General features: G+C 70.3%; 2 protein-coding genes and 1 non-coding gene across 7 annotated transcripts; 1 reads left to right on the forward strand and 2 right to left on the reverse strand.

Moving 5' to 3' along the window:
• The first annotated feature begins 498 nt into the window (after positions 1–498).
• LOC137472030 (U1 spliceosomal RNA) lies at positions 499–662 on the forward strand. The gene has a single exon (XR_010997985.1). It is a non-coding gene; the product is annotated as a U1 spliceosomal RNA (small nuclear RNA).
• Positions 663–1001: 339 nt separating this feature from the next.
• MAPRE3 (microtubule associated protein RP/EB family member 3) lies at positions 1002–8933 on the reverse strand. 3 transcript variants are annotated; one of them, XM_068183124.1, is made up of 7 exons: positions 8843–8933; positions 3590–3717; positions 3358–3503; positions 2995–3196; positions 2269–2420; positions 2031–2183; positions 1002–1817 (listed from the first exon to the last, which is right to left on the reverse strand). In XM_068183124.1, exons 2-7 carry the CDS (start codon positions 3708–3710, stop codon positions 1749–1751), a joined length of 843 nt encoding a protein of 280 aa, XP_068039225.1. In that variant the 5' UTR covers positions 3711–3717; positions 8843–8933; the 3' UTR covers positions 1002–1748. The 3 variants fall into 3 exon arrangements, with proteins under 3 accessions (XP_068039225.1, XP_068039224.1, XP_068039223.1); XM_068183123.1 differs by lacking the exon at positions 8843–8933 and adding an exon at positions 6899–7058 and having other exon boundaries at positions 3040–3196; XM_068183122.1 differs by lacking the exon at positions 8843–8933 and adding an exon at positions 6899–7057.
• A 4067-nt stretch (positions 8934–13000) lies between these two features.
• Positions 13001–27133, reverse strand: DPYSL5 (dihydropyrimidinase like 5). Of its 3 annotated transcripts, none has more exons than XM_068186675.1 (13): positions 26990–27133; positions 22240–22504; positions 21087–21245; positions 20300–20479; positions 20151–20219; positions 19941–19985; positions 19729–19804; positions 17913–18069; positions 16915–17056; positions 16529–16671; positions 16239–16446; positions 15059–15227; positions 13001–13134 (listed from the first exon to the last, which is right to left on the reverse strand). In XM_068186675.1, the coding sequence occupies exons 2-13, from the start codon at positions 22498–22500 to the stop codon at positions 13049–13051; spliced, it is 1695 nt and encodes a 564-aa protein (XP_068042776.1). In that variant the 5' UTR covers positions 22501–22504; positions 26990–27133; the 3' UTR covers positions 13001–13048. The 3 variants fall into 3 exon arrangements, with proteins under 3 accessions (XP_068042776.1, XP_068042777.1, XP_068042778.1); XM_068186676.1 differs by lacking the exon at positions 26990–27133 and adding an exon at positions 26810–26831; XM_068186677.1 differs by lacking the exon at positions 15059–15227.
• Positions 27134–27787: the final 654 nt, after the last annotated feature.

Genomic DNA, 27787 nt, shown 5'->3' on the forward strand with positions numbered 1-27787 from the left:
CCGTTCGGGATCCACTTACATTCGGGATCCGGTTCCGTGCGGGAGGATCTGGATCAGTTCGGGATCCGGTTCCGTTCGGGATCCGGTTCCGTTCGGGATCCGGTTCCGTTCGGGAGGATCCGGACGCTCCCGGGAGGGGCGGGCCCGCTCCGCCGCGCCGCCAGGGGGCGCTGCCCCGAGGGGGCGGAAGGAGGCGGGGTTTGATGAGGGGGCGTGTCCATGCAAATCACAGCGGGGTGGGGCGGTGCGGTGCGGTCGGGCGTCATGGGCGTGTCCATGCAAATGTTCCTCCGCCGCGCGGCATGCCGGGACACGGCCCGCGCCAAGCCCGCGCTGCCCTGGCGCGTCCGCGGGCGCTGCGCGGGCCGGGCCGTGCGGGCCGGGCCGTGCGGGCCGGGCGGGAGCGGGGCCGGGCGGGAGCGGGGCCGGGGTGGGGCCGGCCGTGTGGTGGCGAGGCGTGCGGCGGGCGGGCGGTGCGGGCGGGGCGGGCGGGCAGTCATACTTACCTGGCAGGGGAGACACCATGATCAGGCAGGTGGTTTTCCCAGGGCGAGGCTCATCCCTTGCACTCCGGGTGTGCTGACCCCTGCGATTTCCCCAAATGCGGGAAACTCGACTGCATAATTTGTGGTAGTGGGGGACTGCGTTCGCGCTCTCCCCTGACTTTGCTGGTCAAAGAACAGAAGATTTCTATCGCTCTGCTGCCCCGCTTGTAACCGCGGTGATTTAGTTCCTGGGTGAATCTGCTTCTTCAAGATCCATTCCCTCTCCATACATCACGACCCGAGCCGTCCCGCGCCCCGCAGAATCCCTCCCGGGCCGAGGCAGGGGCAGCTGCCGGGGTCTCTCCGGGCTTTTCAAACACGACACCCATTTCCCATCCCTGCCCTCCCCGCACGCTGCGGTCCCAGCGCCTCCACCCGGGTGCACTCCAGCTTCCCCCCCTCCTGCGAGCGTCAGGAGTCCCAGAGCTTGCAGCGGCCCCCAGCACGGGCAGGACGCAGTGTTACCACACGAGTTTATTTAAATAAAACCGAACACAGATGCAGCGTTGCGACCGGAGTGATGGACCAGACAAGCGATGCGACAGGGACATGGCAGCCGGGGCGGGTGGGCGCTGCGAGCCCTCGCGGTGACCCACCCCAGCTCCGGCTCCGTGGGGGCCACAGGTGAGAGGGGAGGGCCCGCTGCCGTTCCGTGCCGTGGTGAGGACAGGCCCCCTCTCCGGGACCCCCGTGGCTGCAGGTGCCCCCTGCTGCCACGGCCGCACCGGGCTGGGGTTTCCTTTCCACCTTCCCAGGAACCTGAACCAACATCTCCCTGCTCTGCTCCGTGGCCTCCCGCCCCGACAGGCTGCCAGGCCGGCACTCGCTGTGCCACGGGGGTCCTGGGGCCCGGAGGCTCCCAGCAAGGTGAGCAGTACACGGCACCCTGGGCCGGCCCCCGAGGACTCGACCTTCCTTCTCACTCTCACCGTGGGCGCGCAGGACACCAGGGCGGATGTGGCACTCGCTCTCACCAGGGGGACAACAGAAATAAATACGGGGAGGGGGTGGCGCGGGCCCGGCCCCGGCCCCCAGCGCAGCCACGCTCCTCGCCCAGGGATGTCGGCTGGTTATGGAGATGGTGGCTTCCCCCTGGCACTGCCGGAGACCGCGATGGCGTGTGACGGTGCGGGGCGAGGCGCGGGCTCGGACCTCCAATGTCTATGGTGGGGGCGGCGCGGGGGGCGCGGGCGCGGGCCGGGGCTAGTACTCGTCCTGGTCCTCTGGCGGCTGCTCCTCCAGCTCGTCGTCCTCTGGTGGGGCAAAGCCCTCCTGGGGGGAAGCGCGGCAGCCGTCGGCACAGGGGCGGCACCGGCGGGCACACCAAGCCCCGCCTGGCATGGCACGAGGGCTTTGGCAAAGCCCAAACCCCTCCTGGCACCCCACGGAGTGAACGAGGCCGAGACACTCGGGGGGAAGGGAGGCCCTCCCCGCCCAGGGATGTCCCAGCGGCTCCAGGGGCGTCCCGAGGTGCCCGGCCCTCACCTCCGTGGCATAGAGGACGCTGACGATGCCGGTGATGATGGGGCTGTTCTCGTTCTCGTGCTCCTGGCAGATGAGCTCAATGTCCCGCAGTTTGCTGAAGTAGAAATCCCGCTCCTTCTCCAGCCCATCCACTGTCAGCTTCAGGTCCATCAGCTGTGGGACAGGGAAACGGCCAAAACCTTCAGCCCCGCCAGCCCCGCGGTGCCCCCCAGCCCCCCGGCAGGGACCCCCTCCCTACCTGCTGGTTGAGCTCCAGGATCTGCGCGTCAGCCTCGGTGCCGCCGTTGCGGGCGGCAGGCGAGTTTTTCCGTAGGATGCCGCTGGACACGTTGCCGAGGCGGGCTGGGTTCGGGGTGTTCTTGGGGCCCGTGGGGGAGGTCCTCTGGGGGACTTGACAGCACACGGCGACCAATGGGTTAATGCCAGCTGGGGGGGGCTGCCAGCAGGGACCCTCCCCCCAAATTGAGTGGGGGGCAGCGGTGGGCAGCAAGGGCAGGCAGATACCCTGTGCACAGCCACGGCTCCAGGCTCTCCCAACTTCAGCCTCCTCCCTGCCTCAGTTTCCCCTGGCAAATCTTGCCCCCAGCCCTCTAAGGGTGCTCGTGGCTTGCTTGGGGCTCGGCACGGGATCTGAGGAGCCCCCAGACTTTGGCAGCTCCCACTGGGCCAGCACAGGGAGCCCCCCACGCCCACGGGAGCTGCACGGCACGGGGGGATGGCAGCCAGGGGGGCCCTGGGGACACAAACCACCCCAGCCCGGGCTGAGCAGGCAGGTGGAGGCAGCCAAGGTCCCTGTGCTCCGCCGTGTTGGTGTCCCTGCAGACCCGCCCAGCCCCCCCGGCGCAGGCAGGCAGGCAGCAGAGCGGGGCGCAGGCAGGGGTCGGGGGGACGCCTGGCCACGGCCAGCGCGCCACGGGGTGCAGAGGGCGGGGGGCAGCGCTCGCTGGGGGGCCCCGGACATTACCTGCAGTGCCAATGGGTTTCTTGGGTTTGTTGTAGATGTGATCACCTGGGTTAGGGGGGGGCGCGACGTCCTGGCCCTGCCGCGCCAGCAGCGGGTTGTACTCCTTCCCGTCATAGTTGGCGTCAAAGAATTTCTTGAACCACTGGATGAACTCAAAGTTGTCCTGGAACTTGCCCTTCACCAGCCGCTCCACCGCGATGATCTAGGGGGACGCGGAGGGGCCGGTGGGGCAGCGCTCCCGGCGTGGCCCCCGGCTCGGCGGGGACGCCGGCACGGCGGGGACACCGGCACGGGGCAGCGCGGACCCCGGCGCGGCCACCTCCCGCGGGGCAGGGGCAGCCCCCGCCGTCCCCATGGACCTACTTTGTCCACTCCCATCTTCTTGAAGGCGGCCTGCAGCACCTTGAAGTTGTGGATGTACTCGTGCTCCAGCTTGGCCTGGAACTTCACCTTCCGCAGGTGCACGCAGCCGGGGAACAGCATGTCCATGAACTGGCAATAGGCAGCCCCTGCGCCGGCCCAAGCCACTGTCAAGGGGGGCTGGGGGCACCCTGACAACACCCCCCATGTCCCCCACGCCGCCCCACACGCCCACCTGAGCAGAGCTGCTCGATCTTGGTGTAGTTGAGCTGCAGGGAGTCGTTGACCCAGGCCAGCATGTCATGGCGGCTCAGGTTCTCGCTGGTCACCGACGTCGAGTACACATTGACGGCCATGCCCCAGCTGCCAAGAGACAGCGGTCACACCGGCACCCCGGGCACCCCAACCCCGCACCGGGGCACTGGGATCCGGGGCATCCATCCCACCCACACTCCAGCACTGGGAGCACTGGGACCCAGGGCATCCATCCCACTCTGACTCCAGCACTGGGAGCACTGGGACCCGGGGCATCCATCCCACCCACACTCCAGCACTGGGAGCACTGGGACCCGGGGCATCCATCCCACCCACACTCCAGCACTGGGAGCACTGGGACCCAGGGCATCCATCCCACTCTGACTCCAGCACTGGGAGCACTGGGACCCAGGGCATCCATCCCACTCTGACTCCAGAACTGGGAGCACTGGGACCCAGGGCATCCATCCCACCCACACTCCAGCACTGGGAGCACTGGGACCCAGGGCATCCATCCCACCCACACTCCAGCACTGGGAGCACTGGGACCCAGGGCATCCATCCCACCCACACTCCAACACTGGGAGCACTGGGACCCAGGGCATCCATCCCACCCACACTCCAGCACTGGGAGCACTGGGACCCAGGGCATCCATCCCACCCACACTCCAGCACTGGGAGCACTGGGACCCAGGGCATCCATCCCACTCTGACTCCAGCACTGGGAGCACTGGGACCCAGGGCATCCATCCCACTCTGACTCCAGCACTGGGAGCACTGGGACCCAGGGCATCCATCCCACCCACACTCCAGCACTGGGAGCACTGGGACCCAGGGCATCCATCCCACTCTGACTCCAGCACTGGAAGCACTGGGACCCAGGGTGCCCATCCCACCCACACTCCAGCACTGGGAGCACTGGGACCCAGGGCATCCATCCCACTCTGACTCCAGCACTGGGAGCACTGTGACCCAGGGCATCCATCCCACCCACACTCCAGCACTGGGAGCACTGGGACCCAGGGCATCCATCCCACCCACACTCCAGCACTGGGAGCACTGGGACCCAGGGTGCCCATCCCAACCATGCTCCAGCAACAAGGGACAGCAGGGCCAGGTTGACACAGTGCAGCATGTGGGACCCCCCAGCCCACCCCACTCCAGGTGCACCCCAAGGTATGGCAGGGGAGCATGAGGGCCCCCAGAAGCCCCGGTGTGGCCCACCTGGCCAGGTGGAGCCCCGGCCTGAACAGGGGAACCCAGGGGAGCCAGGTTTGGAGTACTGGGTGTAAGGAGCAGGATGTGGCTCAGGGGGAAGTGGTCCCAGGACGCAGGCACTGCTGAGGGGATGCAAGCACTGCCGAGGGCACTGCCCCTGCACCGAGGGGCTGCTGCCCTGGGTGAGCCCTCGGGGCTCCCGGGGGCTGGTGCCCATAAGCAGCTTAGGGCCCCCCTCTCTGGCCCCCGGTGCTGCCTAATCTGCTGGGGCCGGGATCGGGGTCCATTAGAGCAGGGCTTAGAGGGGCAACATCTGCCGGCAGGCAGCCTACGCCCAGATGGCTGGGGGCTCCAGGACCCCCGGCTGCAGTCCCAGCACGGCAGGGCACAGGGAACCCCAGCAGAGTGCGGGGCACTGAGCTCCAGTCTCACTGTCCTGCACAAAACGCTTCAGCGCAGCGACCGAGGAGCGGCCCTGCTGCCCCTTCCCGGGAGCGGGGGTCCCGGTGCTCCCGCGGCCCCCCCCGCACAGCAGCGGCGGCAGCGGCGGCGTTAATCCGCTTCCCTCCTCGGCGAGGGGGGCCGCGGGCCCGGGCCAGCTGCCAGGCGGGGGCAGGGGGGAGGTGCAGCCCCCCGAGCCCCCCTTGCCGTGGCACAGCCCGGGGGAATGAGGGGGGGACGGTGCCGGCGCACAGCTGCGCCTCGGGGCAGCAGCGCTGGGGGCCTGTGGGGCGCTGCCGCCCCGCGGTGCTGTCACCCCCCAGGGCCCGTTTGGGGGGCAGAGGGTCCCGGTGGTCGCAGTCCCCCCACTCTCGGGTACAGCACTACGGTGACTCAGCACCGGCGATGTCGCACGGCCGTAGCTGATGGAACCCCACCGGCAGCTGAACCGATCCGTCCCCTGCCGCCGCCGGGACCCCCGGGACCCCCGTCCCACCGCGCCGTGTTACCGCACGCAGCCGCGGGGGGTGTCGGTATTTTTAGCCACCACCGCAGCAGCTGGAACCGAGGCCCCCGCGCCGCCGCCGCCCCCGGCACGGCGAGGTGCGCACCCACCCGCTCCCGGCACCGGCGAGAGCCGCAGCCCGTCCCGCGCCCGTTTCGCGGCATCGCGGCAGTGGGGTGCGGGCAGGGGTCCCCCAGGGCTCTCCCCATCGTCCCCCCCTCCCCTGGCTCCGGCAGCGGAGCTGAGTCATGCGCGGCGCTGAGCCAGAGCCACGCGCACTGCGGTGCCGCGGCTGCCGGCACCGCCGCGCTGGGGCACGGGGCTGCGGCGGGGGCGGCAGCGCGGCACGGGGCACGGGGCAGGGGCTGCCGGCGCGCACGGCGAGGAGCGGCTGACACCCCCCCGCCATCGCCGGCCCTTCCCCAAATAACGGGGCAGCTGCCGGAGCAGGACCCCACCGCGAGCCGTGGGGCCACGCCGCGCCCGGGCCGAGCGGGGGATGCCCGCGGGAGCCGGCACGGCCGCCAGGGCTCTGCGGCATCCTGCCTCTGGGGCGCTCGTGGGGGACGGGACAGGGACCCCCAGATTCCCCGCCGGGATGAACCGGGGTGTCGCCGCGCCAGCCGCACCTCGAGTCCCGCACACGCCGGCACACGTGAGAGCGCGGGGGCGAACCCTGACACGCGGGGAGCACCCCGACCCACACCGAGAGCCCTGACACGCGGAGAGAACCGTGATCCCGCCGGGACCACCTTGACCTACCGAGAGATCCCCGACCCCGCCAGGCACCGGCGCGTCCCGATGGCGGAGCGGGGACGCCGCCCGGGGCTCGCGGTGCCGCCCAGTCGGTCGCCACCCTCCCAAACGCCCTCCGAGCCCCCGGCGCAGGGCCGAGCACGCCCCGGTGTAATGACAGGGCAGCCAGGGCCTGCGGCACCCTCCGACCCACTGCCGCCCCGACGCCGGGTGACGGACGCGCCCAGGGCCGGGAGCCTCCGGCCCAGCCGGTTTGCCGCCGGCTCTCGCCAAAAAAAACTAACGAAAATAAGAGCTGAGCCCAGATTCCCGGCAGGCCGAGAGGAGAGGGGTTGTTGCCGGGCGCCCGGCCAGGCGGGAGACGCTTACCGCTGCATTTTAATTGTCCGGGCAGGAGCTGCTAATCACGGCCCGACGGCCACCGAAGCCCCCCGGGCGTGCGTCCGTGCCCGTCCCGCGGCGCTGCCGGGGCGCACGCAGAGGTCGTCAGGGCCCGGTCCCACGCCGCAGCCCCCCCGGCCGCTCTGCCCAAACAAACGGGAGCAGAGTGAGGCCGTGAGGTGCCAGCGCGGCGGCCGAGGGCGGCACCGACGGCGGGCACCGGGAGCCGAGCAGCGCGGCGGTGCCGGCCCAGCAGCACCGCGGTGCCGGTGCGAACTGGGCTGCTGCGACTGGCGGGTTCTATTTTGGGAGCCGTCCCGGTGGCTTCTCAAGTGACAAACACGCGAGGGGGGTGGCAGACAGCCCGGCGGGGGCCGAGCGCCGTGCGGAGCCGCCGCGGGGCTGCCGAGGATCTGGCAGCGGCCACGGCGGCCCGGGTGCTAGCAGCGAGGGCCGCTCGCCCACATCCCACCCAGGTGCCCCCCACCCCGAGCAGAGCATCCCCGTGCCACAGCCGCGCTCCGCCGGGCACAGGTGCGTTTGCCGGGGGCCGGCAGCGCCCAGCCTCGCACCGGCTCCAACCCCAGCTCCGTACCGGCTCCGGCCTCAGCACCGTTTCCCGGTGGCAGCGCCCGTCCCGGCCCGCGGCGAGGCAAAGCGGCCGTTCACGCACCGGGAGCTGGCGGCTCCCGGCGGCGATGCTCGGGGCGCAGAGCGAGTGCCCGAGCGCCCAAATCCCCCCGCCGCGCTCGGCTCCCGCTAACCTAAATAAGTCGGTACGGCGGCGGGAGCATGTGCAGAGCGCAGCCCTCCCCCCGCTCCTGAAATATTAATGCCGCGGGATGAGCCGAGCCGAGCCGAGCCGAGCCGGGCTGGCTGCGGGACACGCTCGCATCCCCGGCCGGGACAGCGCCTGGGACAGGCCGCCGGGCAGGGCTGTCCCCAGTGTCCCCACACGCGCCACGGGAGGCACCGAAAGCGCTCACGACATCCCCGGGAGCCGCGTCACCCGGCGGGGTGTCAGAGGGGCCGCTCGGGAACATCCCCGGCGGGAGATGGGTCTGGATATCCCGGCAGTGGCGGAGGAGCGCAGAGAAGAGCCCCGGCCCCATCCCGAGACGCGCGCGTCAGTGACACCGTCACCTTACCGGTGACAGCGCTGCACCGGTGACACCGCCGCCGCCTTGCCGCCATGAGTCCGAGGACCGAGAGCGCGTCACGCCCGGTGTGTCACGGTGACAGCCACCTGCCGCTCTGCACCGCCACGGCGGCATCCCGGCAGCATCACCCACAGCGGCACCCGCGGGACGGGGCCGGCGGCACCGGCAGTGCCCGAGCGGCGGCGGCCCGGGTCCCGCAGGACCCCCCGAGACCGGAGGTCTCCGGGCGATGGCCGGGCCCCGATGATGGCCGGTAACGGCAGCGATGCCCCGGTGCCAGAGCCGAAACTACAGCTCCCGGCGTGCCGTACCGGAGCCGAGCCGGTGCCGTGCCGTGACACGCCGGGGCCGTTCCGTACCGGGACCGCACCGTGCCATGCCCGCGGTCCCGCGGGAGACGCAGCCGGGAGGCCGGAGCGGCCGCCGCTGAGTCAGGTCGGGCCTCGCCGCCACCGGCCCCGCGGGACCGCTCGGCCTCGCCGCTCGGCCCGGACCCGTTCGCGGCCCGGCTGCAACCGCTCCACCCCCGGCGTTACCGCACGAACCGGCGGCCCCCTCACCTGCGGACGCCCCATCTCCGGAGGCCCCTCGCCCCTCTGGCCTCGCTTCTCCAGCCCCGTTCCCGGCCCGGCCCCGCCGCTCCATCCCCGAAGGCCCCGCGGCCCCCCCGGCCGGTCCTGCCGGGCGGCGGCGGCCGGTGCGGGGATGCGAGTGATGTCAGCAGCGCTGCCCGCTCCCTCCCTTGCCCTCCGGGCGGTCCCGCCGCGCTCACCGCTCGGCCGCGGCCGCCGCCGCTCCGCTGCCCCCGCTCCGCTGCTCCGGGACCGGGACCGGGACCGGGACCGGGCCGGAACCGCACGGACCGACCGCGCCTGCGCCGCCCCCCCGCGGGCGGTGCCAACCGCCCGCCCCGCCCCCGCCGCCATGGCAACGGGTATGACCACGCCCCCCGAGCGTTTGGAACGGGGTGGCCACGCCCCCAGGACATCGGCAGCGGGCTGGCCACGCCCCTCTTTGCTGCCATGGCAACGACCCTGGCCACGCCCCCTCGGCCATGACAACGGACATGGCCGAGCCCCCGTCGCCATGGCAACGGGCCCGACCTGCGCCCCCTGCTGGCGGGCGGCGGCTTCTGCACCCCCAGAGCCCTCGGGACCCCAACAAACACCCCCAGGCCCCAAATAACACCCCCAGACCCCAAATAACACCCCCAGATCCCCCTAAACACCCCCAGACCCCAAATAACACCCCCAGGCCCCAAATAACACCCCCAGACCCCCTAAACACCCCCAGATCCCCCTAAACACCCCCAGGCCCCAAATAACACCCCCAGATCCCCCTAAACACCCCCAGGCCCCAAATAACACCCCCAGGCCCCAAATAACACCCCCAGACCCCCTAAACACCCCCAGATCCCAAATAACACCCCCAGATCCCCCTAAACACCCCCAGGCCCCCCCTAAACACCCCCAGAGCCCCTAAACACCCCCAGACCCCCTAAACACCCCCAGAACCCAAATAACACCCCCAGACCCCAAATAACACCCCCAGATCCCCCTAAACACCCCCAGACCCCAAATAACACCCCCAGACCCCAAATAACACCCCCAGACCCCCTAAACACCCCCAGATCCCAAATAACACCCCCAGCCCCCCCCTAAACACCCCCAGATCCCTCTAAACACCCCCAGGCCCCCCCTAAACACCCCCAGAGCCCTCGGGGCCCCTCCCCGGGACCGTTCTGTGACTCTTCACGATTCTTCCTGGGGCCCCCACCCAGAGCCCCCCAGGACCCCCCTGTCCGAACCCCCGCGCTCCCCTCCCGAGATCCCCCGGGCAGCCCCCCGAGCCCCCAGTCCTGGGGACCCCCGGGCCCCGCAGTGACCCGGGCACACCCAGGAGACCCCCGAGCCCGTCCAAGACCCCCGGGACCTCCCCCACCCCCTGTGCACCCCAGCAGAGGGTGACAGGGCCGGCGCTGTGACCCCCTTGGCTTACCGCGTCCCCAAACCTTCACGCGTGTCCCACGTCCCCTGGTGGTCCATCTCCAAGCCTGTCCCCACGCGTGTCCCCCCGCATTGTCACTGTGTCCCCACGATCCGCTTTGTGTCCCCGTGTCCCCCCGTGTTCCCCCGTGTCCCCACGATCCCCTCTGTGTCCCCACGATCCCCTCTGTGTCCCTGTGTCCCCCCGTGTCCCTGTGTCCCCACGATCCCCTCTGTGTCCCCACGATCCGCTCTGTGTCCCCGTGTCCCCCCGTGTTCCCCCGTGTCCCCACGATCCCCTCTGTGTCCCCACGATCCCCTCTGTGTCCCCACGATCCGCTCTGTGTCCCCGTGTCCCCCCGTGTTCCCCCGTGTCCCCACGATCTGCTCTGTGTCCCCGTGTCCCCCATGTCCCCGTGTCCCTGTGTCCCCACGATCCCCTCTGTGTCCCCACGATCCCCTCCGTGTCCCCACGATCCGCTCTGTGTCTCCGTGTCCCCCCGTGTCCCCACGATCCGCTCTGTGTCCCCACAATCCCCTCTGTGTCCCTGTGTCCCCCGGTGTCCCCGTGTCCCCCCATGTCCCTGTGTCCCCATGATCCGCTCTGTGTCCCCGTGTCCCCCATGTCCCTGTGTCCCCCCGTGTCCCCACGATCCCCTCTGTGTCCCCACGATCCGCTCTGTGTCCCTGTGTCCCCCGGTGTCCCCATGTCCCCCCATGTCCCTGTGTCCCCACGATCCCCTCTGTGTCCCCACGATCCGCTCTGTGTCCCCGTGTCCCCCGGTGTCCCCATGTCCCCCCATGTCCCTGTGTCCCCACGATCCCCTCTGTGTCCCCACGATCCCCTCTGTGTCCCCGTGTCCGCCCCATGTCCCCGTGTCCCCCCGTGTTCCCCCGTGTCCCCATGATCCGCTCTGTGTCCCCGTGATCCCTTCTGCGTCCCCGTGTCCCCCATGTCCCCGTGTCCCCCCGTGTCCCCACGATCCGCTCTGTGTCCCCACGATCCCCTCTGTGTCCCTTGTGTCCCCCGGTGTCCGCGTGTCCCCCTGTGTCCCTGTGTCCCCACAATCCGCTCTGTGTCCCCGTGTCCCCCCCATGTCCCCGTGTCCCCCCGTGTTCCCCCGTGTCCCCATGATCCGCTCTGTGTCCCCGTGATCCCTTCTGTGTCCCCGTGTCCCCCCCATGTCCCCGTGTCCCCCCGTGTCCCCATGTCAGTGCCCTTTTGGCCCCCAGTGCAGAAGGGGAGGGTCCCTCACCCTGGGGCTGTGGCCATGGGGTCCCTAAAGCTGCCCCCCGTCCCTGCCCCCCGTCCCTGCCCCCTGTCCCCTGCCCCCTGCCCCCCGTCCCTGCCCCCCGTCCCTGCCCCCTGTCCCCTGCCCCCTGCCCCCTGTCCCCTGCCCCCTGACCCCGTCCATGCCCCCTGACCCTGTCCCCTGACCCCGTCCCTGCCCCCTGTCCCCGTCCCTGTCCCCGTCCAGCCCCGGACCCCAGAGAGGAGCGGCCAGCGCTGTGAACGGTCTTTAATGAGCACACAGGACGGCATGTTCCTAAATCGGCCGTGCGGGACCCCCGGGGGGACTCGGGACCCCCGCCAGGGCCCGCCGGCCCCCAAACACCTACAGGCACCTACAGGGGGAGGGCACAGGGACGGGGGGCAGGGAGGGACCGGGGCCGGGACACCCCCGAAACCAGGGGAGAGGGACCCTCGGGGGGGCACACACACACACACGGGCCCGGGGGGACAGGGCTGGGGGCTGGCAGGTGAGGGGGGACCTGGGACCTCACCTGGCAGGTGAGAGGGGACCTGGGAGGTGACCAGGACCTCACCTGGCAGGTGAGGGGGGACATGGGAGGTGACCAGGACCTCACCTGGCAGGTGAGGGGGGACATGGGAGGTGACCAGGACCTCACCTGGCAGGTGAGCACTGACCAGAGAGGTGACCAGGACCTCACCTGTCAGGTGAAGGGGGACCTGGGAGGTGACCTTGACCTCACCTGGCAGGTGAAGGGGGACCTGGGAGGTGACCAGGACCTCACCTGGCAGGTGAGGGCCTGGCACAGGTGTCACAGAGGTGGGACACAGGACACACGCCTGCAGGTGTGCTGACACCTGCCCAGGGGTTCACCTGTGCACACGCATGTGCAAACACCCCCTGGGCCTGTGCAGGTGTGGCACAGGTGTGGCACAGGTGTGACCCAGGTGTGTGGCACAGGTGTGACCCAGGTGTGTGACAGGTGTGACCCAGGTGTGGCACAGGTGTGACCCAGGTGTGTGGCACAGGTGTGTGACACCACTCACTGCGGGGCTGGGGGAGCTCAAGGTGGGGAGGAAGGGGCGTGTGGGGATGGGGAGGTGCAGGGATGGGGATGGGGGGCAGGGGTGGAGCTTTGGGGCCATGAGGGGGCAGAAATGGGGGTGCAGATGGGGGTCAGGGATGGGGGCTGGTGACAGGTCAGGGATGGAGACGGGGGTTCAGGGATGGGGGTTCAGGGATGGGGGACGGAGAGCTGGCGATGGAGGGGGGCAGGAATGGGCTCAGGATGGGGTGGTGGGTTGGGGACGGGGTTCAGGGATGGGGGACAAGAGACGGGAATGGAGGGGGGCAGGAATTGGATGACCAGCACTGACCAGCACTGGATGGGGTGCTGGGTTGGGGACGGGGTTCAGGGATGGGGCAGAAAGGGGTGTGGGGGGGGTCCCTGCGTCTCCCCTACGCTAGTGACACAAACCACTTCAGAGTATTTCCACGTGATGCACAAACAAGTCAAAAATTCACTGATCCAAATCCAACGTGCAAACAGAAAAGGGCCGCGGGGGCACCCACTGCCCCCGGCCCTCCGTGGCCCCCGCGCACGGCCCCGCCGCCGGCACGGCCCCGCCGGCAGCACGGGGGCCGGGCGGGGCCCCCGCGGCGACGGGAGCCCCGCCGGAGCCGGGTCCGGGGGCGCGGGGGGCGGCGCCTGCTCCTCACTCGGGGGACACGTCCCCGGCTCTACCAGATGCCGCTCGACCGGCCCCCGGGGGGAGCGAGAATCCGGGCCGAGGCTCGTTTTGGAACGTGGTCATCGATCTGAGAACCTGCCGGACACACGGACGGTCGGCAGGAGCCGGGGGGGTGGCTGGGCACAGCCCCATGACCCCCTGGCAACCCCAGCACCGCTGGCACCACGGGGACAACGGGGGCTTGGTGTCCCCCCCTCCCACCGCGGCTGTGCTGCACGTGGGGAGCTCTGACCAGCGCTGACCAGCAGTGACCAGCTCTGACCAGCTCTGACCCAGTCCTGACCAGCGCTGACCAGCGCTGACCAGCAGTGACCAGCAGTGACCAGCTCTGACCCAGTCCTGACCAGCTCTGACCAGCGCTGACCAGCAGTGACCAGCAGTGACCAGCAGTGACCAGCAGTGACCAGCGCTGACCAGCTCTGACCCAGTCCTGACCAGCGCTGACCAGCAGTGACCAGCAGTGACCAGCTCTGACCAGCGCTGACCAGCGCTGACCAGCAGTGACCAGCTCTGACCAGCGCTGACCAGCTCTGACCAGCAGTGACCAGCTCTGACCAGCTCTGACCAGCTCTGACCAGCGCTGACCAGCTCTGACCAGCAGTGACCAGCGCTGACCAGCTCTGACCAGCACTGACCAGCAGTAATCAGTAGTGACCAGCACTGACCAGCAGTGACCAGCTCTGACCCAGTCCTGACCAGCAGTGACCAGTTCTGACCAGCAGTGACCAGCACTGACCAGCCCTGACCCAGTCCTGACCAGCGCTGACCAGCAGTGACCAGCAGTGACCAGCCCTGACCCAGTCCTGACCAGCGCTGACCAGCGCTGACCAGCACTGACCAGCAGTAACCAGTAGTGACCAGCTCTGACCAGCAGTGACCAGCTCTGACCCAGTCCTGACCAGCAGTGACTAGCTCTGACCAGCGCTGACCAGCAGTGACCAGTCCTGACCAGCAGTGACCCCGCTGACCAGCGCTGACCAGCAGTGATCCCACTGACCAGCATTGACCCCACTGACCAGCCCTAACCAGAACTGACCAGAACTGACCAGAACTGACCAGCAGTGACCCCACTGACCAGCACTGACCAGCAGTGACCCCACTGACCAGCACTGACCAGCACTGACCAGAACTGACCAGCAGTGACCAATACTGACCAGCACTGACCAGCATTGACCCCACTGACCAGCACTGACCCCAGTGACCAGCAGTGACCAGCAGTGACCAGAACTGACCAGCAGTGACCCGCACTGACCCGCACTGACCCGCACTGACCCGCACTGACCAGCACTGACCAGAACTGACCAGCAGTGACCAGCAGTGACCCCACTGACCAGCACTGACCAGAACTGACCAGCAGTGACCAGCAGTGACCAGAACTGACCAGCAGTGACCCGCACTGACCCGCACTGACCCCAGTGACCACCGCCTCCCCCCCGCCGCCCTGCCCTGTGCCCGCGCTGCCATCCAGGACCCCCCGTGCCCGCGCCCCGCCCGAGGACGGAGCCGCCGGTGTCAGCCGAGCACCGGGCGGCGCCGGCCGGCACGGAGCGGCCCCGAGCCCCCGGGGGAGCTGCCCGGTGCAGCGCGCGGCCCCGCCCGTCCCACAGAGCCCCGGTGCCCCCCCGCCGGCGCAGCCCCCGGCCCGCCCCACCGGCGCGGCCACACGACGGACGGTGCGCGGAGCGGGGGCCGCAGCTCCGGGACCGGGGCATCTCCTGCTCTGCCACGGCCCTGCCCGGGACAGGGGGGGCTGCGCCTCGGGGATGGCTGGGGGGCTTTGGGGGGACCCTGCAGGGGGACGGGGACAGCCTGGAGAAGGGGGTGACAGGACAGCCCTAGCGGAGGGATGCCGGGACACCCTGCGGTGGCGGCGGGAGCACCCTGGGAGGTGGCGGGGGCAACGGGGACACCCCGGGGGGACAAGGGCCTGGCTGGTGGCAGAAGCCACCGGAGGGGGGCTGCGGGCGAGCCCCGGGGCCCTCTGCGGCCCCGCTCTTACCGGACAGGCTGAAGCTGGACTCGTGCAGGTCCCTCATGCCCCCGTGTCGCGTGGCCGGCCGGGTGGGCGTATCGGCCAGGGGCGTCCCCGTCTCTTTTTTCCCGGCATGCACAACCACGGCCACGTCCCCCAGGTACGGGGTGCGATCCACACCCCGCAGCTTCAGACTCTGCCGGGAGCGAGAGAGAGAGCGGAGAGAGCGTCAGCTGCGGCCGGGCCAGCGGGGCCGGCGGGGCCAGCGGGGTGCGGGGCGCCAGGGCCCGGCAGCGGGGTGCGGATCGGCCGGGCGGGGCGGGGAAGGGGCTGGGGAGGGGGCTGCGGCTGGGGAGGGGGCACTCGGAGAGCTGCTGGGCGGGCTGTGGGGCTCCCGGTGCCGAGCAGTGCAGGGCAGGAGCAGGGGCTGGGGGAGGTGGGTGGCCCTGGCAGAGCAGCCCCTTGCCCCGTCCCCCCGGCGAAGCCAAGCCAAGCCAAGCCAAGCCAAGCCAAGCCAAGCCAAGCCAAGCTAAATGAAGCCAAATCAAGCCAAGCCGAATCGAGCCAACCCCATGCGATGCCCTGTGCCCCCCGAACCACACAGAGCTCCCGACAAGCGCCCCAGTGCTGGCCATCCCCTTCCTGTGAGCTGCCGGAGCCCCCAGTGCCCCTTCCCTTGCAGCATCAGCACCACGCTGGCCCCCAGCCTGTCCCCTACAGCCACAGCGAGGGGGCACAGCGGGTCCCTAGTGACAGGGACTGCCAGAGCTCCCGGCTGTCACCGCTGGGCAGCCCCAGCCACTCGTGTCCCTGTCCCGGTACGCTGGGGGCCACCGTGAGCTGTGGGGCTGCCTTGGGAGAGCCAGCAAAGGGCAGAGCCTGGGTGGACAACTGTCCTCTTGCACTTGCCAGTGCTGGCAAGGAGCCAGGGGAGGGTCCGTTGTCACACGCTGACCCGCAGGGACCCTGCCCTGTGCTCCTGGCACATGGTCCGGCACGGCGTGGCATCGGCCTGGCACAGAGCCTCTTCTGGCACAGCCCCTGCCCCCTGTTCCCTCCAGCAGCCAGCACGGTGCAGCCCTGTCCCGCACCGAGGCATCGCTGCGGCACGGCGATGGCACCACTATGGCACAGCCATGGCACGGCCACGGCACCGCTCTGGCACAGCCACGGCACCGCTCTGGCACGGCCATGCCTGGCCCCGTACCTTCTCCCGCTGCACCAGTTTCTTGTAGGCGATGTCGGGGAAGGAGCGCAGCGGGCAGAACTTGCCGGTGCCCTCGGCGCACATGAAGACGCCGTTCTCGTAGACCACGCGCCCGCGGCTGATGGTGACCAGGGGCACCCCGTGGCACCGCATGTTCTCGTACAGGTTGATGTCCCCGCCCTGCACCTGGGTGCTGGCAGAGATGGTCCTGGGCAGGGGGATGGGGCCCTCAGTGGCTGCTGGGGGCACAGGGAGCCTTCCCCGGCCCCCCCGCCGTGGGCTGCACCTACTTGGTGGCCTCGGGGTCCCAGACCACGACGTCGGCGTCAGCGCCGGGGATGATCCGGCCCTTGCGGGGGTACAGGTTGTGGATCTTGGCAGCGTTGGAGCTGGTCACGGCCACGAAGCGGTTCTCATCCATCTTACCCCCCACCTGCCGCCGGAGCGGGGGTGAGGATGGGCTGGGCTGTGGCGCTCCCTGTCAGCCCCAGTCCCCCAAAAACCCCAGGCGTGCTGCGGGGTCGGGATCCTTGCCAGGCCCCACTGGGGTGCTCTGGGGAGCTCCTTGCCCCCCGCCCTCGCGCCAGGGGGTGAACGCCCCGTGGGATGTCCCACTGCAGCCAGGCCCCAGCGAGCCCCCAGCGCCAGCCCCGTGCCCAGGCCAGCAGTGCCATACCACGCCGCGCTCCCAGATGATGTTCATGCGGTCCTGCACCCCGCTGACACCGTGGGGGATCTTGGTGAAGTCCTCCTTGCCCATGGCCTTCTGCTTGGTGCTGAAGGGCCGGTGGTCCGAGGCCACGATATTCAACGTGTCGCTGTGGGGGACAGAGCGGGGTGGGGGGGATGGCACTGCCAGGGCTGCTTGGGGTGCCCAGGGAGCCCAGAACTTGGGGCATGGGGTACCCCTGCCGTGGGGTGCCTGGGGAGCTCAGTGCCCAGGGAATGGGGCACCCAGGAAATGGGGCACCCACAGCAGGGGGTGCCTGGAGATCAGGGTGCCCAGGGAGCAAGATGTCCAGGGAATGCAGCACCCAGGGAATGGGGCACCCACAGCAGGGGGTGCCTGGAGATCAGGGTGCCCAGGGAGCAAGATGTCCAGGGAATGCAGCACCCAGGGAATGGGGCACCCACACCAGGGGGTGCCTGGGGATCAGGGTGCCCAGGGAGCAAGATGTCCAGGGAATGCAGCACCCAGGGAATGGGGCACCCACACCAGGGTGTGCCTGGAGATCAGGGTGCCCAGGGAGCAAGATGTCCAGGGAATGCAGCACCCAGGGAATGGGGCACCCACACCAGGGGGTGCCTGGAGATCAGGGTGCCCAGGGAAAGGAGCACCCAAGCAGGGAGCGGGTGAGTGCAGCACGCACAGCCCAGGAGCTCAGCGAGCCCTTGGGAAGTGCAGCCCCCGCAGAGCGCGTCCCCGGGGGTGCACGGTGTCCAGGCAGCACGGCACAGGGAGCACGATGCCCACCACGTGGGGTGCCCAGAGGACGAGGTGCCTCGAGGCCACAGCACAGGGGAGCGGAGTGCCTGGGGCAGAGGCACAGCCTGGCACCCAGGCTGGGACACCTGGCTGTGCCAGGCACCAGGATGCCCAGGCAGCGCTGGCAAGCGCGGCTGGCAGGGCCGGGGTGCCCTGGGGCAGGGAGAGGCGCCCGGGGCAGGTCTCACTTGGCGAGCAGGCTCATGAGGTAGGCGGAGGTGTTGGTGTCGAGGCGCAGCGGCGGCACGGTGACGTAGGCGGCGGCGTGGAACCAGTCCTGGTGGTAGTAGTGCAGCCCGGTGAGCGTGGCGTGCGCCGTGGTCGTCTCCGCGTACACCACCTTCCCTGCCGGGGGAGGCACACGCGTGTGCTACAGGCGGGCGTGCGGGGCCACGCGTGTGGGCACAGCCCGTGCCAGCACAGCCGTGCTCCCATCGGGGCGGGAGCCCTCTGTCCGGTGTGTGCTCAGGTGTGTGACCTGTGTGACCTCAGGTGTGTGTGCTCAGGTGTGTGTGACCTGTGTGACCTCAGGTGTGTGTCTGCTCAGGTGTGTGTGACCTGTGTGACCTCAGGTGTGTGTGTGCTCAGGTGTGTGACCTGTGTGTGTGTGTGTGTGCTCAGGTGTGTGTGTCCTGTGTGACCTGTGTGTGCTCAGGTGTGTGACCTGTGTGTGTGTCCTGTGTGTGTGTGCTCAGGTGTGTGTGCTCAGGTGTGTGTGTCCTGTGTGACCTGTGTGTGCTCAGGTGTGTGACCTGTGTGACCTCAGGTGTGTGTGTGCTCAGGTGTGTGACCTGTGTGTGCTCAGGTGTGTGTGACCTGTGTGTGTGTCCTGTGTGTGTGTGCTCAGGTGTGTGTGCTCAGGTGTGTGTGTCCTGTGTGACCTGTGTGTGCTCAGGTGTGTGACCTGTGTGACCTCAGGTGTGTGTGTGCTCAGGTGTGTGTGACCTGTGTGACCTGTGTGTGTGTGTGCTCAGGTGTGTGTGTCCTGTGTGACCTCAGGTGTGTGTGTGCTCAGGTGTGTGTGTCCTGTGTGACCTGTGTGTGCTCAGGTGTGTGTGTCCTGTGTGACCTCAGGTGTGTGCATGCTCATGTGTGTGACCTGTGTGACCTGTGTATGCTCAGGTGTGTGACCTGTGTGACCTGTGTGTGCTCAGGTGTGTGACCTGTGTGTGCTCAGGTGTATATACTTTGTGTGCTCAGGTCTGTGTGACCTGTGTGTGTGTCCTGTGTGTGTGTGTGCTCAGGTGTGTGTGTCCTGTGTGACCTCAGGTGTGTGTGTGCTCAGGTGTGTGTGACCTGTGTGACCTGTGTGTGTGCTCAGGTGTGTGACCTGTGTGTGTGTCCTGTGTGTGTGTGTGCTCAGGTGTGTGACCTGTGTGTGCTCAGGTGTGTGTGACCTGTGTGGCCTCAAGTATGTCCTTTGTGTGCTCAGGTCTGTGTGACCTGTGTGTGTGTGTGCTCAGGTGTGTGTGTCCTGTGTGACCTGTGTATGCTCATGTGTGTGACCTGTGTGACCTGTGTGTGCTCAGGTGCATATCCTTTGTGTGCTCAGGTCTGTGTGACCTGTGTGTGTCCCGTGTGTGTCCCGTGTGTGTCCCGTGTGTGTCCCCTCTGTGTCCCCTCTGTGCTCACGTGGGTGTGTTCACGTGTGTCCCCTGTGTGCGAGCAGAGCTGGGGGCCCAGGTGTGCTCACCTGTGCTAGGGCATGGCCACACAGGTACACCCGAGTTCCTGTGCCCGTGTGTCTGCCCATGCCTGTGTCTGCCCGTGCCTGTGTCTGTCTGTCCCCGTGTGTCTGCCCATGCCTGTGTCTGTCTGTCCCCGTGTGTCTGCCCATGTCCATGTGTCTGCCCGTGTGTCTCTCCGCATGCCCACAGCTCCACAACCCATGTCCGCACCCCTCCAAGCCCACGTGTGTGCTGTGTCAGGGCGTTTCCCTGCACCCACACGGGTGCCCCTTGCCCACGGGGGTGCTGGGGAGGGAGGTCCCCCCGTGTCCCCTACCCTGCATCTTGGCAGCGGCGATGACATCCCCCGCGGACATGCTGGAGACGTTCACCAGGTACACAGGGCAGTGGGTCTGCGGAGAGGGGGTCGGCGGCGCTGTCTCCATGGCACCCAGCCCCCTGGGGGGTTCCTGCACCCCGACGGAGGCACAGGGACCCCCATGGGACTGGGCTGCCCACCCCGAGCCGGGCGATGCCCAGGACACTCACCCGGTTGGCGATGGTGATGACGCGGTGCGTGGCCTCGGCCTCCAGCTGCAGAGAGAGCGGGCGGTGACACACGTGACACACAGTGGTGGCACCCATGGGCGTGTGGGTGACACAAGGACGGGTGGTGGCAGCTACACGGATGTCCTGGAGCATCCCAGCCACATCCCGTGCCGCTGCTGCAGCGATGCGGGGCCACCTGCCGTCACCTACCTCTTCAGGCCGGCTGATCTCGATGCCCTCTGGCCCCGTAATGCCCAGATCCAGCGCTTCCTTGGCTCCCTGGGGAATTTGGGGGGATCGGGGTGAAGGTTCTGCTGCCCCAGCTGGGTGCCCACCGCCCTGCCATGCCCTGCCCTCACCTCGGCCACCAGCTCGCCGTTCTCGGCGTGGACGCGGGCGATGGCGCCGATGTCGCGGCAGGCGCGCAGGACCTGGTAGAGCTCGCTGTCCCGCAGCATGTACAGGTCCTTGTAGGTCATGAACATCTGGAAGGAGTTCACCCCCTTCTCCCGCACCAGCGTCTCCATCTCCGCCTTCACCTGCGCCGGGAGCGGGGTCAAAGCGGGGCCGCACTCCACGAGGGGCCCCGGCCACCCCCTGGGGACGCGGGAGGTGGATTTGTGGGTGACACGGGGAGTGACAGATGCTGGGGGGGAGCAGAAGGGATTTTCCTGCCCCCAGGGGGTACCCGCTCCATCCCTCTGCCCCTGCTCTGCTGGAAGGGGGGGTCAGGGCTGGGGTCTCCCTGCAGCACAGCCGGGAGCCAGGTCTGATCCCACTCCAGCAGCTTTGAGGGGATTGCAGGGGCTGCGTCTGCCGTGGGATGGGGTCTGGTCACCAGTCCTGCCTACCCCCACCATGGGGGTCATGCTGTGGGCTGGGGTCCCCCCGGGCTGGGACCACCAGCCCTGGGCACCCTGCTCCCCTCCATGGAGCAGCAGCAGCACCTTCCCTGCCCCAGCCAGGGGCTCAGCCCCTCAGGGACCCCTTGCCCCGGGGCACCCCTGAGCCCCTGCCCTGCTGAGCCCGGCTCAGGGCAGCTCAAAAGGCATCCTGGGGGCTCAGCCCACCCCCCAAGCAGCTAATGGGATCAGCGGGGCTGGGAATTAGCCCCGGCAGCTGCTCCCGGAGCCGGGCCACGCTCACCTTGGGCGCCCACCAGGTGATGCCCATGTGCAAGGCGTAGTCGCAGCACACCTTGGGGTCGGCCAGGCTGCGGCACTTCTCGTAGGCGTCCAGCAGCGACGTCTCCTTGTCGGGCAGGACGTGCCCGATGATCATCGTCGTGCCCCCCACCAGCGCTGCCTGCACGGGGGGCACAGGGAGCGCGGCGGGGGGGTCAGGGATCATCCCCCGGCACTGCTGGCACCGGCCCTGCCCTGCCCTGAGCCAGGTGAGCCCCCAGGTGCCGGGCAGGTGCCAGGTGTGGGCATTGCCCACAGCCATGCGGGGCTCCTGGGTGCAGGCAGGGACCCCTGCATCCCCCTGGCCCTACCAGTGGCTGCCCCTCTGCGGCAGCACATCTGGGTGCATGGCACATCTGGAGAGCCCCATCCTGCCACCACCGGGGCACCCGCTGCCCCCCCCGGCCAACCCCTGGGTTTGGGGTGCTGAGGGAGCCGGCAGCCCCCAGGCACAGAGCCCCGCGTGGGATGGGGCCGCGGGGAGCCCCCCCCGCGGCAGCGTGGGCGGCAGTGCAGGCACGGTGGCACCGCCGCTGTCCCCGGCTCACCCGGCCCCGCTAATCCCCAAAGCTCCTTTGCCCATCGGCCCTCTCGGGAGGCGCCACGAGGCGGGTGACAGCGACAGGGAGCAGGCCTGGCATGTGGCGCCCGTGGGCACTGCACAGGCCCCTTCCCTCCAGCACAGCGCCGAGCCCCCTGCCCAGGGACACCGGGCACCCTGGGGACACCCTGGGGACACCCTGGGACAGGCACGGCCAGCGCTGGCCTGGCACAATGGCTGCTCTGTGTGGGTGCTGGGGACAGTGGGACAAGCTGCAGGGACAATCCTGGGCTGGCCCCTTGACACTCCCAGGCAGCAACACTCAGTACACAGTGCCACCGGCACGGGGAGGTGCCCAAGCTGGCACAGGGTGCCACGGCCCCAGTGTGGGAGGAGGGCTGTCACAGCGAGGGGACACGATGGACGGGGACACGGGGACAGGCAGTGCCAAGCCACAATGCTCCTGGGATGGCCGCGGGGCTGGGAGCTGCCTGCACCACTCCGTGCCTGCAGGGAGCCCCCAGGGCGGGCAGCAGAGCCCCCAGGGCAGGGCTCGGGGTAGCCGCGGGGCTACCTTGGTGCCGTGGTAGAAGTCATCGACGCAGGTGGCGTTCATGAAGGTCTGGTGGAAGTGGGTGCTGGTGTCGATGCCGCCCGGGATGACGAGCTTGCCGGTGGCATCGATGACCTTGGCGCCACCGGGGATCATCAGCTCGCGCCCCACTTGCTGGATGATGCCGTTCTCGATGTAGACGTCGGCCTCGAGGGTGCAGTCGTCGTTCACCACCTTGCCCCCCTTGATGAGGATCCGCATGGTGGCCGCGTTGGCCATCATGGTGCTGCAGGGCAGAGGCGGCGGTGGGGTGACCACCGGGAGCCCCCCGGGGCTGGGGGTCGCTCCGCTGCCCACCCCGGCCGGAGGTGCCCCGGTGTGGGCAGGGCTGAGCCCCGCAGCTGCGCATCCCGCGCGGGCCACGGCGATGGATTATCCCGGGAGATCCGTGCAGAGGAGGGGCCTGGCACGGAGCTGGGGCTGCCTCCCTGCCCAGAGCCCCGCTGCAGTGACTCCAGGCTGCACCCCGGCCAGTGCCACCCCCCTCTGCAGGCCCAGCACCTGGGCAGGACTGCCAGACCCCATCCCTGCCACCCTCCGCTGCCATTGCCACGTGTGCCGTGGGCGTCCCCACAAAGTGACAGCGCCCACGCCCAGGGCAGGCTGCCCACCGTGTCCCTGTGAGTGACCAGGACTGGCACGGACAGCACCAGGGCTGGCATCACTCACTGGCATCACTCAGTCTGTGCCCACTGCCCTGGGAGGTGCCAGCTCCGCCAGAGACCCCTGCCCTGCCTCAGCACTGCCTGAGCCCCCGGCAGCGAGGGGCATCCCCAGACAGGATCAATAAATCATTTGGTGAAGGTCAAACACCATCGACCCGTCAGAACAGGGACAGCACATGCCAGCTGTGCCCACCCGGGGGGCACGAGGTGGGCTGGGACCCCGCCAGAACCCCCAGAGCAGAGACCTCACTGCAGAGACCCACAAAGAGACCCCTGCCTCACTGTCCCCACTGCAAGGACCACCAGGGACCCCTCCACCAGACAGAGCCCCAGGCACCCACGGGCAGCGTGGGGCAGTCTGGCATGGCTGACACGACGCTGGCACCGGGCAGCGCTGCTGGAACGGCCCCTGGTGCCCACCCATCCCCTGGGACAGGCCCCAGGGGCCAGAACTGAGCCGTGGGCAGAGGCTGCTGCTGCCGGGGCACGGAGCTCGTGGCAGGGGGGGTCTGGTGCCGCCACGGCCCCACGGCGGCCCCAGGCGGGTGCTGAGACCGGGACAGGGCTCTGAAGGGACCGTCCTGAGCTGTGCCAGGGATCTTCAGTGCCCACCCCAGCACCTGCAGGGCAGCAAATGGCTTCTCGGGCACCAGAGCTGGCAGGAGCCCTGGTGGCCGTGAGGCTGGGCCGGGCTTTGCCGGCAGCTGGGCATTCCCAGGCCACGGACCACCGCAGCTGCAGGGGTGGGGACAAGTGTTCCCAGGGACCACGGCTGCACTGCGGGGGACCAGCAGCCCTTCGTGGGCGGGCTCTTGGCCCTGGCTGCACAGGGGCTGCCGTGGGTGATCCCGGTGCCAGCGGGTGTCTTGTCCTGGTGCCCTCACCTCGGCACAGGGCAGCAGGAGCAGCTGCCGGGGTCCGGCAGGCGGCCCCCCCTCGGGAATGTCACCGGCATGCACAGCTGTGACACTGCTCAGCAGCCCCCCAGGGGACCAGGGCGGCGTGGCAGTGACCTCGTGCAGCGTGCCAGGCCACTGTGGCACGCTGGGCACTGGCACCCAGGGGTCCGGTGCCCACACCTGCCCCCCAGCTCTGCCTCAGGCACATGGGGAAGCTGCTGCCCCACGCGACGGCTGTGCTGGGGACACCCGGGCCCAGAGCCACACTGTGGGGGACAAGGGGGACGACAGGAACAAGGGGATCAGCCCCAGCCAAGGACCCTCCGAGTCCCCACACCGGTCAGGGCCCGCCCTGACCGACATCAGGGACGAGACATCGGGGCAGAGATCGTCCTCGGTGGGGTGAGACCAGAGGGGACGAGCAGGTGCCCATAGTGCCTCCGTGGCGCACGCTGGCCCTGTGAGCCCCCGGGACCCCAGAGCAAGGCTGGGGCGGGCAGGAGATCCAGGAGGGGGTGGCACAGTGCCGAGGGGGTGTGGGGGAGGCGGCACGTCGCATCCCGAGATGAAAGCGGGCTGCGGTGACGGATCTGGAGCACGGAGCACGCGACTGCCAGCGGTGCCGCAGCACCGGGCACCATGAGACCCCTGGCGCGGGGGAGCGGGGCACGGGGGGGCTGCCCTGGGTGGGCAGGAGGGGCGTAAGCCTGGCAGAGGGGGGGTGGGGCTGGCAAGGGGACAGGGCATTGCTGGGGCACAAGCGTGGGCTGGCCACCGTGCACAGAGGAGAGCTGGCAGCTCCACTTGCTGCCTGTGGCCTCGGCCACCGTGGAGCCACCCACGCTGCTGCCACCACGCTGCCCTCGTGCCGCTGCTCCAGGCACCTTTCCCACCCCCGTCAGCCACCCCCGGCACTGCCCGTGGCAGAGCCCTGATGTCCCCACGCCACCGGGCCCGTGCCCAGCGCTGGATGCCCAGGGTGGCCTGTCAGGCACACCAGCGCTCCCATTTCGCCCTCACTGCCCCCAGATCACACGCAGCGCTCCCACTCAGTCCCCCCAGCTCACACCAGTGTCCCCAGTGTGCACCCAGGCTCAGACTGAGCATCCCCGGGGGCTCTGTCCCTCTGTCCCCCCAGCCCAGTGCAAGCATGGCACCGGCCCCGGTGGCACCGGGGCCCTTGCCCGCGTTCCAGCCAGCCGCTGCAGCGCGGTGGCACAGCCAGCATCGGCCGGCGGTGGCCGTGCTGGCGCGGTGGCCAGAGGCTTCTGCCAGACAACGGGCTCCGAGCACCGAGCAGGGCAGAAACGCAGCGTCAGCGCCGGGGGGGGCACCGGCAGACACCCCGGGGACCCCCGCCCACCCCGCGCCGCAGCCCCCGGCTCGGCCAGCTCGGCAGGCGGCGGCCGCGGCTCCGCTTCCCGGCACACAAAGCGGCGCGACCGTTCGGGGGGCTCGCAGCCCCCCCAGCCCCGCCGGCTGCCGCGAGGACAGCTGTGACCCCGGCAGCACAAAGGGACCCCAGGCCGGGGGGGCTGCCGGGGGCACCTGTTGGGGTCGGGGCGGCTGCCGGGCCCGGCCTTTGTGCCGGGGCTGCGGCATTGTGCGGCGCGGCGGGGCCGGGGGGCCCCTCACCGCCCCCCGCTTTTGTCTGCGCCGGCGAGACCCCGGCACCCACCCTGCCCGACCCCACCCTGCGCCCACCCCGCCGGCGGGGTCTCCCCTTTGTCAGGCTGGGCTTGGCGACCGCCGCTCCGGTGACACCGACCCGCGACCGCTGCTTGTCCCTGGCCAGAGGCGGCGGCTGGGTGGGCATCGCTCCCCGCCCGAGAGATGTCCCGGCGGGGGGGTTCCCCCGCCGCGGCCCCCAGCCCTGCCCCGGCTCCGTTACGGCCTCGGCCGGGCTGGTGTCGCTGTCCCTCTGCCGGGGCCGCACCGACCGCCTCCCGGCCGGGACGAGCTGCGGTGTCACCGAGCCACCGCCCCGGGAAGGACCCGGGGACCCGCGGGGACCGCGATCGGCGGGAGAAGGATGCTCCGTCAGAGCTGCTACCGCCAAGCCCGGGATGCTGCGGGCGGTCCTTGTCCCCGCGGGCACCTTGGCCCGGCCCGGCCCAGCCCGGGCACGGCAACGGGCACGGCGCGGCCACGCCCGAGCGGGCGCGGGGCGCTGCGCGGGGTCCCGGCGCAGGCTGCGGGGACACGGGGGGTCCCATCGCCGCTGCCAGGTCCCCGTCACCCCCCGGCGCTGACCCCCAGGTCATTGCGGCAGGAGGCCGGAGCGGCGGTCACCGAAACCGGGGTGCTGCCAGACCGGGGGGCCCGGCCGGGTGTCCCCGCCGGAGAGCCGGGCCGGCCCCGGTGTGCGGCGCTGGGCTGGGCGCAGCCCCGGGCTGGGCCGGGCCCGGGCGAGGCTCGGGGGCGGTGCCGCTGCCGTGGATGCCCGGAGCGCGATGCGGGGCGTGCGGGGGGTCCCCGTGCGGGGTCCGGAGGCGCGGGGGGTCCCGGTCTCGCCGGCCCGGGGCGGCTCCACAGACAAAGCCCGGGGCCGCCCAGCACAAAGGATGCTCCGAGCCGGGGCGGGGCCGCCCGGGAGACCCGGCGGAACAATGAGCCGGGCCCGGCGGGACCCCCGCCGCCCCTCGGCCCCGCCGCCCCGGGGTCCCCGCTCCGCCGTGCCCCGTGCACCTGCTCCTCCGCTTCCGATCGCGACAGGGCGCCGACGAGGGAGCCCGGGCCGCTCGAGGAGGAGCAGCCGTGCCCGGCATTACACTCGGCCGAGGCGAACCCCTCGCGCTGTCGCGACACCATCGCCTGTCGCGACAGGTGTGTCGCCATGGGTGGGCGGCGGCCACATGCAGCTTTTCTGCCCGGCGATACCCCGCGGTGCGCCCCGGGCGGGAATGGCGGGGCGCTCCCCTCCATCCTCGCCTGCCGATTCACTCGCGCCTGTCGAGACACACGCACCTGTCGCGACTGTCCAACCCGTCGCGATAACGAGCCAGGTCCGCCGGTGCGGGAAAGGAAAAGCCAAGCCCGGCCCGGCCCGGCCCAGCCCAGCCTGGCCTGGCCCGGCTCGGCTCGGCTCGGCTCAGCCCAGCCTATCCCAACCCAGCTCAGCCCCACCCAACCCGGCCCCGCCGGTACCTCCCGCTCCGGTGCCGCTCCCGGTGCCGCTCCGGCCGCGATCGCCTCTCACCCGAACCTGCGCCGCGGGGGCGGGGCCTCGCCGTGCCTGGACCAATCGCCGCCCGTTCTGGCGGCCGGGGGGCGGGGCCGAGCCCCCAGCAGGGTGGGCTGCGCGGGACATGACTGACAGGCGGCCGGGGGCGGGGCCATGGCCCGGGGCCCCGCCCCCCGCCACCTGCACGCGCTGTTGCCGTGGTGACGGAGCGCGCGCGGAGACCCCCGGTGACCCCTGGACCCCCCGTGACACCCCCGGGACCCCACCGGGAACCTCCCGTGACACCCCCGGGACCCCACCGGGAACCCCCCGTGACACCCCCGGGACCCCACCGGGAACCCCCCGTGACACCCCCGGGACCCCACCGGGACCCTCCCGTGACACCCCCGGGATCCCACCGGGACCCTCCCGTGACACCCCCGGGACCCCACCGGGACCCTCCCGTGACACCCCCGGGACCCCACCGGGAACCTCCCGTGACACCCCCGGGACCCCACCGGGACCCTCCCGTGACACCCCCGGGACCCCACCGGGACCCTCCCGTGACACCCCCGGGACCCCACCGGGACCCTCCCGTGACACCCCCGGGAACCCCCCGTGACACCCCCGGGACCCCACCGGGACCCTCCCGTGACACCCCCGGGACCCCACCGGGACCCTGCCGTGCCACCCCCGGGATCCCACCGGGACCCCCCCGTGACACCCCCGGGACCCTCCCGGGACCCCCCCGTGACACCCCCGTGACACCCCCGGGACCCCAC

Source organism: Anomalospiza imberbis, chromosome 3 (assembly GCF_031753505.1).
Source record: "Anomalospiza imberbis isolate Cuckoo-Finch-1a 21T00152 chromosome 3, ASM3175350v1, whole genome shotgun sequence".
Classification (NCBI taxonomy): Eukaryota; Metazoa; Chordata; class Aves; order Passeriformes; family Viduidae; genus Anomalospiza; species Anomalospiza imberbis.

Coding starts and splice junctions, on each gene's coding strand:
- MAPRE3 (XM_068183122.1), bottom strand. Junction 2,421..2,994: donor GAAACCCATTGGCACTGCAG/GTAATGTCCGGG, acceptor TGTGCTGTCAAG/TCCCCCAGAGGACCTCCCCC. Junction 2,184..2,268: donor TCCTGGAGCTCAACCAGCAG/GTAGGGAGGGGG, acceptor CCTGTCCCACAG/CTGATGGACCTGAAGCTGAC.
- DPYSL5 (XM_068186675.1), bottom strand. CDS start 22,500: ATGATGGCCAACGCGGCCACCATGCGGATCCTCATCAAGGGGGGCAAG. Junction 20,220..20,299: donor ACGGCGAGCTGGTGGCCGAG/GTGAGGGCAGGG, acceptor CAAATTCCCCAG/GGAGCCAAGGAAGCGCTGGA. Junction 13,135..15,058: donor GTCCAGCTTCAGCCTGTCCG/GTAAGAGCGGGG, acceptor TGTGTCCGGCAG/GTTCTCAGATCGATGACCAC.